We start from the raw sequence: 13,438 nt of genomic DNA on the forward strand, positions 1-13,438 counted from the left end.
TTCTGTGACCTTGCCCAAGTCATTCTGCCTCAGTTTCCACATGTGTGAAATAGAGATAATAGTTCCTCACTCCCGCAACACTGTCAGGGTATCTTCACTAATATTAGCAGTGTTCAGATAGTATAGTGATGGGGCTACGTAAGCACCTCGCTGGAGCCATCAGTGGCTGCTCTCAGGCGCCACCTCCAGTGTTAGACTCATGGAGAGTCTGGACAGCCCTTCTAACCCTTGAGAGGCTAGGTAAGGGGCACCAGTCTTAAACAGAAACAACGAGGAAACATTATGGCACCTTAGAGCAGGGGCGGGCAAACTTTTTGGCCTGAGGGTCACACCAGCCCCCACCTCCTATCTGCCCCCCCAGGACTCCTGCCCCATCCAAACCCTCCTGTTCCCTGACGGCCCCTCTGGGACCCCTGCCCCATCCACACACCCCCGCTCCCTGTCCCCTGACCACCCCCCGGACCTCCACCGCCCCATCCAACCCCTCCTCTCATTCCTGACGGCCCCCCTGGGACTCCTGCCCCATCCAACCACCCATTCTCCCTGTCCCGACTTCCCCCTGCCACCCCATCCAACACCCCCTCCTTCCTGACTGTCCCCCAGGATCCTTGCCCCCATTCAACCCCGTTTCCCCCCAACCCCTATCCACACACCCCAAACTCCCCTGCCCTCTATCCAACCCTCCCGCTCCCTGCCTCCTTACCGCGCTGCCTGGAGAACTGGTGGCTGGTGGCGCTACAGCCGTGCTACCCAGCTGGAGCCAGGCCATGCCGCCGCCGCCACCACGCAACACAGAGACCGGGTCAGGCCAGGCTCTGCAGCTGCGCTGCCCCAGGAGCTCACAGCCCCGGCGCCCAGAGCATTGCGCTGGCAGCGGAGTGAGCAAGCTGAGGCTGCGGGGAAGGGGGAACAGTAGGGGAGGGGCCAGGGGCTAGCTTCCCAGAGCAGGAGCTCAGGGGCCGGGCAGGACGGTCCCATAGGCCGGATGTGGCCCACGGGCTGTAGTTTGCCCACCTCTGCCTTAGAGACTAACACATTTATTTGGGCATAAGCTTTTGTGGGCTATAACTCACTTCATCAGATGCAAAATAAACCACGAAAGCTTATGTCCAAATAAATGTGTTAGTCTCTAAGGTGCCACAAGGACTCCTCGTTGTTTTTGCTGCTATGGACTACCACGGCTAACCCTCTGAAACCAGTCTTAAATAGTGAACACCTTGGCAGCTATCCTCAGGGACAGGCCTAAGCAGTCAAAGGGTAGAGGTGTTAGTTTGAATTTAAGGACTCCAGGTGCTAGCAAATCTTCCAGTGCTCCTGCTAAGCTGTACCAAGGGTTGTTCATCCCCCCCTGTAAATATTGGCATCTTCTGTTCAGTTTCAAGTTGGTTACTTCAGCTCCCACATCTCTTATGTCTTCATCTGTTAAGAAGGCCCCTGTGTCTGCAGTCTCCTCCCCATGTAGGAACTGCTAATCTTCCTTACTCTCCCCAGGTTATGGAAGAACTCTGGGCCCTGGAGAGAACACACAGTTGAGGGTAGAGCAGCACACCTCATTTTTCTTTCTTTTTGAAAAGACCAGGCAAAGAGCAGAATGGCCCAGGCCCACTGTTTCTACTTTCAGAGCTGTATGGCACAGCTAGCGATGTTTCCCCCTCCTCCCCCCTGCACTAGCTCTGCCAGCACCTGCTCAGGTGGCCGAAGAACATGTTAATGGAAGCGGGTTGTCGCTGTAACAGAACAGTTTTCTAAAGAAGTGAAGATTGGCCCCTGTAGAGAGCAAGTTTTAGTCAGCCCAGAGAGCAGAGTTCTTCTCTGGATGTGTGAGCAGTGCCTATGTAAGCAGGGGAATGGTCCTGCTATTGTGGGGAACTTTCCTGGCTTCTGCACTATCCCGGTGAAATGGGCTAGCGGAAGGATCTGAGTCCTCACTCCCACTTCCTTTACCCAGAGGTTTCCCTGCCCTCAAGGACTCCCCTTCCACTCTCCTGTCTGGCAGAGTCCTTGTAACCCCAACAAGGCTGGGCCCAGGATTCCTGGGGGCTCGACCCCCAACCTTGCTGTGGTCACCTAGGTCAGGGTGTCCCCACTCCGGGGTACTCTCTCTGCACTGGATGCTTTCCTGACCCACTGATCATTACATACGATTTAAAGCAATACAGTTTATTTAATTAACAATTAGTTTAAAAAGGAATAAGGAAAAATGGGAAAGGTTAAAGGAAACACATCACCCCAGGGTGATGTGGCAGGGAACATTACAAACAGTAACAGAGAGTCCTATGGCACCTTTAAGACTAACAGATGTATTGGAGCATAAGCTTTCGTGGGTGAATGCCCACTTCTTCGGATGCATTCACCCACGAAAGCTTATGCTCCAATACATCTGTTAGGCTTAAAGGTGCCACAGGACTCTCTGTTGCTTTTTACAGATCCAGACTAACAGGACTACCCCTCTGATACATTACAAACAGTGTCTCTGGAAGGTCAGGGCAGTTCACAGTTTCCTTGTAGGTCCCAGGCCTCCTCCTCAGGCCCTGGCTGTGCTGCAGAGATGCTGCGGGTCGGACACTTGCTCTGGCGGTGGCCACACGCTCTCAGGCTCTAGGTGGCAGGACCCTTCTTCCCAGCATCGCCCCCGCCCTGTCAGGGTTACGATCCCCCTCCAAGTCCGGCCTGCAGGGCCTCTTAGCTGAGGCGTCTCCCTGTGCTGGGCCCACTGCCCAGGGTCCCCCTCCTCGCCCCAGCTGCTCACCGCACCCAGCTCCGGACTGCTCCAGCCCCAGCTCCAGCTTCACACTGCCTCAGCTCTGCTGCTGCTGCTGCTCTGCCTTCAGCTCCCTGGGCTGCTTCTCTGGCCTCTCTGGCTCTGGTTGCTACAGCTCTCCTCCTAGGGCAGGTCTGCTCTCTCTGGGCTGTGCTCTGGCTTTGGGGCTGCAACTCTGCTCCCAGCAGCTTAGCTCGGGCCCCTGTTCTCTCCTTAGCTCGGCCCCACTCTGTCTGACTCAGGCCATTCCAGTTCACACGGAGGACGGGACCCCCCTGGCCTCCTGACTCCCTGATTAGCTTGCCCGCTCTGTCAATGAGGCTGACCTGGAGCATTGGCCTCTCCCCACTGTTCCTGGGGACTGTCAGTCTCAGGGTCCTGATTTCCCATCGACCCTTCCCCTTTTGGTACTGGGAGCTAGCCAACCAAAACACCCCCATTGAATGTTAGTAAGGGGATAACAGTCCCCTTACACCTAGTTAGGCAGCTTGCTGACCTGGGGACAGACCTCTTTCACCAATGGCATTTTAACCTAATCAGGCTCTAGCGCAGAAGGTGGTTTAAGTAGTTTACGCTAGACCAGGGGTAGGCAACCTATGGCACGCGTGCTGAAGGTGGTACTTTCAGTGCCCAGGTCCTGGCCATCAGTCCGGGGGGCTCTGCATTTTAATGTAATTTTAAATGAAGCTTCTTAAACATTTTTAAAACCTTATTTACTTTACATACAACAATAATTTAGTTATATATTATAGACAAAGAAAGAGACCATCTAAAAACGTTAAAATGTATTACTGACACGCGAAACCTTAAATTAGAGTGAATAAATGAAGACTCGGCACACCACTTCTGAAAGGTTGCCGACCCCTGCGCTAGACCAATACGTAGACAAGCCAAGGCATATCAGTGAGCACAGAGCTACATTCATCACAAACACCCGCCTACTGAAGTCATACCAGGAATGAGCCTGGGCCATTATTAACCTGGTGTCATTGTTGCCACAACTCAGGCTAGGTCTACACTACCCGCCTGAATCGGCGGGTAGAAATCGACCTCTCGGGGATCGAATTATCGCGTCTCGTTGGGACGCGACAATCGATCCCTGAATCGACGCTTTTACTCCACCAGCGGAGGTGGGAGTAAGCGCCGTCTATGGGAAGCCGCGGAGGTCGATTTTGCCACCGTCCTTACAGCGGGGTAAGTCGCCTGCGATACGTCGAATTCAGCTACGCTATTCGCGTAGCTGAATTTGCGTATCTTAAATCAACCCCCCCCCTGTAGTGAAGACCTGCCCTCAGAGTGCTGTGAATAGATACAGTGTGTTGTCAATACTCAGCCTTGGGCCCTGTTTGAAAGGGGAATAGTGGCTGGGAGCGTTTTCCCCACTAGTCTGGGGAAAGGGCTCTAGGTTCTTGCAACTGGCAGGTAGAAGCTCATCGACAGGAGGAAGTCTCCTTTAACATTTGTCCATTACATGGTATGCCCAGCAGTTCAACTCTTCATATAGATGGAGGATAATGCCACATACAGCCCCTGTGCGCTCTGGAAAAAAATCTCATTAAAATGCCCCCCAGGGACAAAGTCAGGCAAGGCCTGAGTTAAAACTGGCAAAAAATATTAGTGACAAGAAGGGGTTCTACAAATATACTAGCCAAAAAAGGAAGATCAGGGACCTGGGCCTGCTGCTCACTGAAGGGGGTGAGCTGGTAATAGAAGATAGGAAGGCAGAGCTGCTCACTGCTGCCTTTCTTCAGTCTTCACACAAAAAAATAACATGATCAGATGACTAGCAAAGTTACCATAGACAATAAAGTTGAAGAAATGCATATCTGGCTAAGTAAAGAACACATCAGAGATCTGACAAATTTGAGTAGGGTCTGATGTTATGCGCCCCAGGTTGTGAAAGAAATCCCAGAGCCACCAGTGATATTTGTCCACTCAGGGCTGACAGAAGAGCTAACATGGTTCCTCTTTAAAAAGGAGTAGCTAAGGAACTATATAGATCACTGAGCCTGACCTTGATACCTGGGAAGCTACTAGAGCAATGCATAAAACATTCCATTTGCATGTAGCTAGAGGATGAAGGGGCAAGACTAGCAGCCAGCATGGATTTACCAAGAACAAATCATGTCAAACCAGCTTGATTTCCTTCTTTGACAAGGTAACTGGTTTGATGGATAGGGGGAATGCAGTGGACATAAGATACCTGGACTTTACAAAACTTTTGACACAGTCCCACATGACATTCTCATAAGCAAGCTGGAGAAACGTAGGCTCAGTAGAACTACCATTAAGTGGATACATAATGGTTAAACAACTGCAAAACAGAGGAACTATTTATGGAATGACATCAGTGTGGAAGGTCTTGAGTAGGGTTCCCTAAGGCTCTGTTCTGGGGCTAGTGTTATTTAACATTAAGGAGCTGAATGTAGGAGTAGAGCTACTGATCAAATTTGCAGATGACACGAGGCTGGGGGTTGTAAACAGTGCCGAATGTGTAATGAAAGATACCAGGGCTAAAGCCCCCCCCCCCCTTTAAAAAAAATAAAATAAAATAAAAAAAAAAAATTCCATAACCAGATGCAGCAATCCTAGAGATATTGGGGCTCCAAACTGCCAAGTCTAGAGGTGCCAGGGCTTAGTGCTGGCACAAGTTAAGCACTGGGTATAAACATGGTGGAGGATAAGAACTAAAATTTAGAGGGAATCTTGATAAATTGGAGAACTAGGCAATAGACAAAATGAAATTCAATTAAGAGAAGTTTAAGATGCTACACTTAGGGAAGACAAACCAAATGCACAAACACAGATTGGGAGATAACTGGCTTGTCAGCGCTGCTGAGAAGAACTGGGGAGTTGTGGTGGATCACAACCTCAGCAGGAGTCAACCAAGCAATACCGTTGTGCCCCCCCCAGAACAAATGCAATTTTGGGTTGCATTAACCGATCATACAAGTACCACTACTCATGGCTGGTTAGGCCTAAGCTGGAGTACTGTGTCCCATTTTGGGCAGAGCGGTCTAGAAAGGATGTAGAGAAACTGAAAAGGATCCAGAGGCAAGAAAAGGAAAAAAAAAAAAAAAAAAAGGGATAGAATACAAGCCATGTTTCAGAGTAGCAGCCGTGTTAGTCTGTATCCTCAAAAATAACAGGAGTACTTGTGGCACCTTAGAGACTAACAAATTTATTAGAGCATAAGCTTTCGTGGGCTACAACCCACAAAAACTTATATAAAACTTATCTACAAACTGTGACGGGTTGGATCACAGAAACCCCCTTGGGAGCTGCCACCCAATGTGCAAAGACTACCCCTGCTTCTGTTTTCCCTGCCAGCTCAGGACTCCAGCACCCTGTTTTGCTGAGCCAGACACTCCAGTCTGCTCTAACAAAGACTCAGAGTCTGAATCACTTGTCCCAAAGCTGCAAGTTTACCTGAAACCAGCTCACAGGAGTGTGCTTGTCTTTAGCCCTCAGATGCCCAACTCCCAATGGGGTCTAAACCCAGATAAATCCGTTTTACCCTGCATAAAGCTTATGCAGGGCAAACTCATAAATTGTTCGCCCTCTCTAACACTGATAGAGAGATATGCACAGTTGTTTGCTCCCCCAGGTATTAATACATACTCTGAGTAAATTACTAAATAAAAAGTGATTTTATTAAATACAGACAGTAGGATTTAAGTGGTTCAAAGTAGTAACAGACAGAACAAAGTAAGTCACAAGCAAAATAAAATAAGAAGTGGGTTGTAGCCCACGAAAGCTTATGCTCTAATAAATTTGTTAGTCTCTAAGGTGCCACAAATACAAGCCATATGAGCAAAGGCTGGCCCTGACTTCTGATTGGGCCAGTGCGTGCTTGATCCCCTCTGCCCCCAGCCCTGCCCCCTCCTCCCATTCCACCCCCCCCCCCCAAATCCCCAGCCCCACCTCTTCCCAAGTGGGCTATGTTCCCACTTCTCCCCCCTCCTGGAGCTTGCTACACTGCCAAACAGCTGTTTGGTGGCAGCAAGTGCTGGGAGGTAGATAGAGGAGTGGGGAGGTGGCGGGCTCAGGGGAAGAGGCAGAGAGAGTAAGCTTGGCTGCCGCTGGGTGCAGAACACCCATGGGGTCAGCCCCTATGGAACTGGGTACATTTTATTTGGAAGAGAGATGGGGGGGGGGGGGGGAGGAAGAGAAGAGAAATGACAGCAGTCTTCAAAATACTTGAAAGTCTGCCATAAAAGAGGATGGAGAAAAATTGTTTTCTTGCCCCAGATGGCAGGACAAGAGGCAATGGGTTCAAATTACAGCAGAGCAGATTTAAATTAAATCTCCAAAAAAAAATTCTTAACTAAAAACAGTAGGACAATGGAACAGACTAGGAAAGTCATGGAAACTTTTTCAGAGGTTTTCAAAAGGAGACTGGATAGCCATCCACAGGTGCCAACTCCAGGGCTGGATCACCCATAAAAAAAAAAAAGTAGGTGCTCAGCACCCACCAGCAGCCCCTCCCCCCCAGATCAACTCCTGCCTGTCCCTCCAGCACCTCCTGTCCACCAGTGGGCCCCAGCAATCAGCTCCTCCCCTCCCAGCACCTCCCACCTGCCACAATCAGGTGGGCAGCAGCATGCAAGAGGCACTGGGGTACAGTGAGGGTGGGGCATGCTCAGGGACAAGGGAAGGGGTAGAGCCCAAGGTAGAGCAGGGGGTCAAGCACCTGCCAGCAAATCAAAGACAGCACCTTTGTAGCTATCTGTCTTGGATGGTTTAGACCAGTGGTTTTCAGCCTTCCCATTTGTAGGCCCTTAAATTTTTAGTGGAGGTGTGGATCCCTTTCAGAATCATCTGCAGACCCCCAGGGGTCCATGGACCATAGGTTGAAAACAACTGGTTTAAACACAACTCCTGCACCTTGGTAGGAGGTTAGACTAGATGACCCTTGCAGTCCCTTCTAACCCCATGGCTCTATGCTCCATGCACTGGCCATCTCAACTTGTCTCCTTCCGCACTTGCCCATAGAACAGAAGATCCCTCCCTCACCCACTAGGAAATCACCACTGACCAGATGAGACATTTTGTAGTTTTATTTTATGTTAGAAGGTGCCAGTCACACAACAGTTCCAGCAATGGCACAGCGGTGGTTTTTGTATATGAAGCAGATGGCCAGAATCATGGAGGCCAAAGCTATGGCAGCTGCCACCAAGGTCAGTCCCAGCTCCAGCCTAGGATTCGCCTCTGCACCTACAGGAAAAGGTCAGTAGTTAGAACCAGAATTGGTGCTTACTGGTGGGGGTGCACCACAGATAAGGGAATGCTGTGGTAGATGAAGTGGGAAGTTCTTGTTTGTGCTGTTCAGCTATTGCTCAGCTTTGTGGACTTGATCCTCCATATTGATTCTGTTGACTAGTGTTTTAGTCAAGACCAGCTGGAGTAAACAGGAATCTGGATTCCAGAGTTGTGGGTTTTAGGCCACCCTTTGGTGCAATCAATCAGCTGAGCCTGTGGGGAGGAGGGGGGAGAAGATGGGCTGCATTGCTGATAGTCTAGAGCAGGGGTCGGCAACCTTTCAGAAGTGATGTGCCGAGTCTTCATTTATTCACTCTAATTTAAGGTTTCGTGTGCTAGTAATACATTTTAATGTTTTTAGAAAGTCTAAGTCTAATATATAACTAAACTATTGTTGTATGTTTAAGAAGCTTCATTTAAAATTACATTAAAATGCAGAGCCCCCCAGACTGGTGGTCAGGACCTGGGCAGTGTGAGTGCCACTGAAAATCAGCTCGCGTGCTGCCTTTGGCACACGTGCCATAGGTTGCCTACCCCTGGTCTAGAAATTGCCTTCAGACACTGCAGAGAACTCCCCTGGATTTAGTTTGCTCTTTTGCTTGCCAGCTGCTGCCCACAGGCTGGATAGCACCAAGACTGGTCTTTGAAAGGGCCATTATTCAGGGTTCCCTTGAGGTGGAAGGCATCCCTCTCCCCTGAAAGATTCATAACATATGCTCCCAGGGTGCATGCCTGGTTCTTATAACCTAGACAATACCTGGTGCAGCCGCCTTCCCTGCTTCCATTCGATCTTCTACAACACCCCTGGATTCTTGGTAGGCATCAAGGATGATTAGGGGTCCTACCACAACATCAGCCTCTTCTACTCTCACTGAGAAGTCCCCTGTATTGCAGAGAGGAGTTACCAGAGAACCCATCAACATTACTGCTCTTCTCCTCATTTCAGAAGGAAGACAGCCAAAGAACAGTGGGTTTTGCTAAAAGAACCATTACTTTGGGTTCAACCTCCTATTAGCTACATACAATGTACAGCCTACCATGTCTGGAGGCCACATCTCTCTGGAAGCGCCTGCCTGGCCATCTGTCCAGAGGGCTGCCTCTCCTAGAATGTCCTCCAAGTAATGCACAATTTCCAGTCTCACAGCACCTGCAGATGTCTCTGGTGCCTTCCACTGGAGACCAGCTGGAACAGAAGGAGGGGCAGGGTTGCTCACAGTAAGACTTGTCCTCTCCATGCTGCTGATCCCACCAGCCCTCAAACCACCACCTCCATGGGGTTCTACTCCAGCTACTCACATGTTGCCTGCTTTGTTGAAGGAACAAGCCTTGTTCAAGGGATCTGGGGCTTGCTCAGCTGCAGTGACTTTCAGATGGCAGGTGATGTAGATCTGGAGGGGAAGTGGGAAGAGGGGTTAGGACCATCCCAGGGGAAACTAACACCTGCTTAGCCTGGGGAAAATCAATTTGGAGCAGAAATCTGGGAGCTCACCAAGTTCCTGGCATCTCCTGCAAACCTGAACACATCCACCATGAACTGCAGCATGTCCTGCCTGGGCCTGGGGAATATGAAGGCCGAGGTGCTGTCATCTGATCTCCCATCCACCAGGCATCTACACACAAGAACTCTGGTTAGTAAGATCCCCACAGACTCAAGGTAGATTCTAGACTAGAAAGGGCTGCCACCTCTTACCCATTGAAGTCAATGACAGCATAGCGGGGAGAGGAGTCCCTGTCTGGGGTCAGGGTGGCCACACAGCTGTCCACAAAGAGCCTCAAAGCCACATGGTTCCCAGTGCTGACATCAGCTTGGATATGCATGACCTCCCCCAGCTGGAATCCATTGGAGGGTCTCTCAGCACTCCAGTCATCTGCAAGACAAGCTCACAGTAAGCAGGACAGGCAGGCAGGGCTGGGCTCGGCTCGGCTCCCCTGAAGGCACCTCCCACCTACCCTTCATCAGGCGCAGGGAGAAACCCAGCCTCTCCTCAGCAGACAGGGTGGAACTGAAGGGAACCCATGTTGGCTTGATGGCTTTACTGCTCACGTTGTCCTTCCTGTGAGAGGAGCAAACCTCAGTCACTGAGCCAGATCCCACAACAGGTACTGAATGGGAGGGAGAGAACCTGAGCATCTCAGACACTCACCTGGGGTAGTGACACTCAATGGGAATCACAGCTGGACTGGTTCTCAGGATCACTGGGTTGCTGGCAGGGGTGGGGTTATAGTTCAGGCTTGTGCTGTAAACTAGGGAGTCTGGGGTCATCTGAGAAGAACCAGACATGGAAGGGTTAACAGCACACAATTGACATACAAAACTACAGTACTAGGTTCAGCAAGACCTAGACAGATATTTCCTATTAACAGAAAGTCTTTCAGCACATGCACAACTTATGGACCAACCATCGCTGGAAGGTAATAGAAGCATAAGAGCTTTTTGAGCTCACTCCCCCAGAATGACTGCCTGGGGACTACTGATGGGCACTGTAGGGCCTAGTTCTGCACAGCTGTGGTCACCACAGCTACTGCTTCTAGCACTGTCCAACCATTATGTAGGATAAGCTGTTTTCCCTTACAGGAAGGAAGCATTCTGGAAGACAGCGGACATCTAGCACCCTTTGGCCACTCCAGTTCTGCTGTCAGTCATCTCTCTCTGGGAGCAGTGCAGCTGTTGTGGCTTCTTGAAATAGTGACTCCCAATGGAGGAGGAGATTGCAGGGGCATGGCTCAGCAAACTGTTCTCTCAAGAGAAGATGTCACTCAAAGGGGGAAGCTCTGACAGCTGATAGCAGCTGCCTCTTTAGCACTGCAAGCAGGGGAAGCCAATAACTCTAGCTATGGACCCAGGCCATTAGGCATCCTAGATGTTAATATCAGACTGGCCTAGACCTGCCCATCACCCACACACAGCACCATGCATCACAGAAAGTTAGCTGGGGCCTGCACAATGGGAGGGATCAAGATACTCATCTGACCCACTGGAGCACCAGGCTTGTATGAAGCTGCCTTACCTGCAAGGTGCTGCCACATTCATGGAGCCCAGCCGTAAAAGTCACTGTGTTCTCTGCAGCATTAAGGGATGTGTACTGGCAGGCGGCCAGGCCAAGGCTCAGGTCAGCAGCTTTGATCAGTTGCCCTGTCCCAAACAGATCCCTGTGCACAGTGATCACCATCTGAGCCTCCTCACACTGCACCGTGACAGGCTGCAGCGGGGACACAGCCCTGAGCTGGGAAGCATCAACTTGAGCCCAGGGGTAGGGCTGGGCAAGAGAGGGCACATGGGCTCGTCTATGAGGGGGCTCAGCCCTGGGGGTGGGTCTCCAGATGGCTGAGTCTCTCCTAGAGAAATCCCAGGGATTGTAACCAGTCACCACACTGACCACCCAGCACAGGAGAGCAAAGCTCAGGCTGCCGCTATATCCCATCCTGCCTGCCTGCAGCAAACCCAGCATAGAGAGAAACTACTGCTGTGGGCCCTTTATACCCTGACCTAAAGCCAGCTCACAGCTGCCCCAGGTAATTAATTCCCCAGTCTCACCCAAAGCCCACACCCTGGGGCAGGGAAATAATGAATGGGAATTAATGCCACCTGGGAGTTGTTATCATTTGTGTTTAGGAAACTCCCTACGTGGTTTCAGCCAATTAATGGCTAACAGACTTTGATGTTGATGGGAACTATCAGCCATGTAGCGTGTGATACTGATAATGGATTCCAGAGGGAATTTTTGTATGTTACGAATCTTGTGCTATGAGTGGGAAGCATTAAGTCCAACTGATTTGCTGATGAAATAGTTTAAATCACAGTCTTAAAAATTTATTAGCTTTAGTCTTCGCCTTGTGCTCTTACCGGACAGTGCAACTGAGCAAATATGACTCCATGCTGTTTGGAAAGCTGTCTCAGGGTGAGAAATGCTCCTTACTGCATAGACAACACAAATGGCCCAGGACAAGAATAGCAAGGGAGTGATGCACATCAGATCTGCAGAGCCCTGGTAAAGTGGAAATGGAGCCCCACAACTGAAACAAGAGCAGCTCAGGAATGATGTGTTTTGGCAGATCCCTGAGGAATCCAGGACTGGAATCTCAAGGACGTCTTGCCGTGAACAGCAGTTGTGTGCTGCCTGGGAAGCACAGTCAATCAAAATGCCTCTGAATGCACTGTGTGCTCATGTGAGCATTATTAAATTAGGACTTGCATGGGCAGATGGATCAAAGAACATCAAGAAAAAAACCCCAACCCAGACTGTTTAGCAGAGTGCTGTGTTCCTGGAAGCAGCCTTTCTCATAATGCTCCTTGGCCCACACATCCTCAAAGGAATCCTAAATCCCTTTGAGGATCTGGGCCTGAAATTTTCCAGAGTAAGTGAGCCCAGAGCTCAGTGCCTGCAAGCCAGAGCAGCCCAGGCCCAGCACTCCACCCACCTCCCTGCCTGCCAGACAATAGAGCTTCCTTTAACAGCAGGATTTCTCCTTTGTGTGCATCTCTCTTACACCCTCCCGAGCAAATAGGATGTGCCTTGGTGTATGAGACAGATAACGGAACCAAAACAGCCATTGTAGCGGGTCCAGTGTTGCAGCTGGGTGTGGAGAAGTGCCCTACCTATCACCCCTCCCTGTTGGGTGGTGAGATACCCCATGTTCTCCATTGGATGGGAGACAGTTTGACATCACTGTTGGTTGGTCTGACCCTAGCCCCCCATGCCGCATACTTGGTCCATCCTCTCTGGGCTCAGGCATTATCCTGGTGCTCATTTCTTGGGGGCACAGCTGTGCCCCATCCATCTCCTGATGTGTGGAGATCAAACTCAGGGCTCTCATTCAGTAGTAAAGACAAGGGCTCGAACCCTTGAAAGTATCTGGACACCTACCTCCCAGCTAAATGCCTAAATACCTTTGAGGATCTGGGCCCACAGCAGGATCTGGGCCTGCTTCTCCCAGCCTGGCACCTTGTCAGAACAGGAGCATTTTGCACCCACTTGGCACAGGCATAAATGACTACACAAGGGGACAGTCAGGCCCTGATTCTTGGCGCCTGATTCTAATCCTGAGATTCCCCTGTGTGCAGCATAAAGAGTTTTTAAAGGGGAAGGCAATGACCCCCTGACAATACCTCCCATGGAGGGGGCATCCCTGGCTGCTACAGAGCTGGGGTAATGGCTGTACACTAGCCCTGCTCCCGGCCCTGACTACAGGGGGTCATCCTGGCGGCAGGAAAGGGTGAGCCCAAGGTAGGGAGGGGGGTACTCTACTGTGGCTATTTTTCTGCTTGCTGGGGTCCCAGGAAATAGAGCGTAACTTAGCACAGGCTGCTCAAACTTTCACCAGGGCCAGGCCAGCCCCCAAATATGCAGCTGTGGCTGAAAGCCAACTTTGCCTTCCCCTCTGTTTCTGGCCCAAGTGAAGCTGCGAATCAGGTCC

General features: G+C 50.6%; 1 protein-coding gene across 1 annotated transcript; it reads right to left on the bottom strand.

Moving 5' to 3' along the window:
• Positions 1-7,844: 7,844 nt before the first annotated feature.
• LOC135884516 (zona pellucida sperm-binding protein 3-like) lies at positions 7,845-11,472 on the bottom strand. Its single transcript, XM_065411931.1, has 9 exons — positions 11,032-11,472; positions 10,168-10,286; positions 9,974-10,077; positions 9,714-9,891; positions 9,513-9,633; positions 9,320-9,411; positions 9,061-9,206; positions 8,781-8,906; positions 7,845-7,978 (listed from the first exon to the last, which is right to left on the bottom strand). The coding sequence occupies exons 1-9, from the start codon at positions 11,470-11,472 to the stop codon at positions 7,845-7,847; spliced, it is 1,461 nt and encodes a 486-aa protein (XP_065268003.1).
• Positions 11,473-13,438: the final 1,966 nt, after the last annotated feature.

The sequence above is a fragment of the Emys orbicularis genome, chromosome 10 (genome assembly GCF_028017835.1).
Source record: "Emys orbicularis isolate rEmyOrb1 chromosome 10, rEmyOrb1.hap1, whole genome shotgun sequence".
Classification (NCBI taxonomy): Eukaryota; Metazoa; Chordata; order Testudines; family Emydidae; genus Emys; species Emys orbicularis.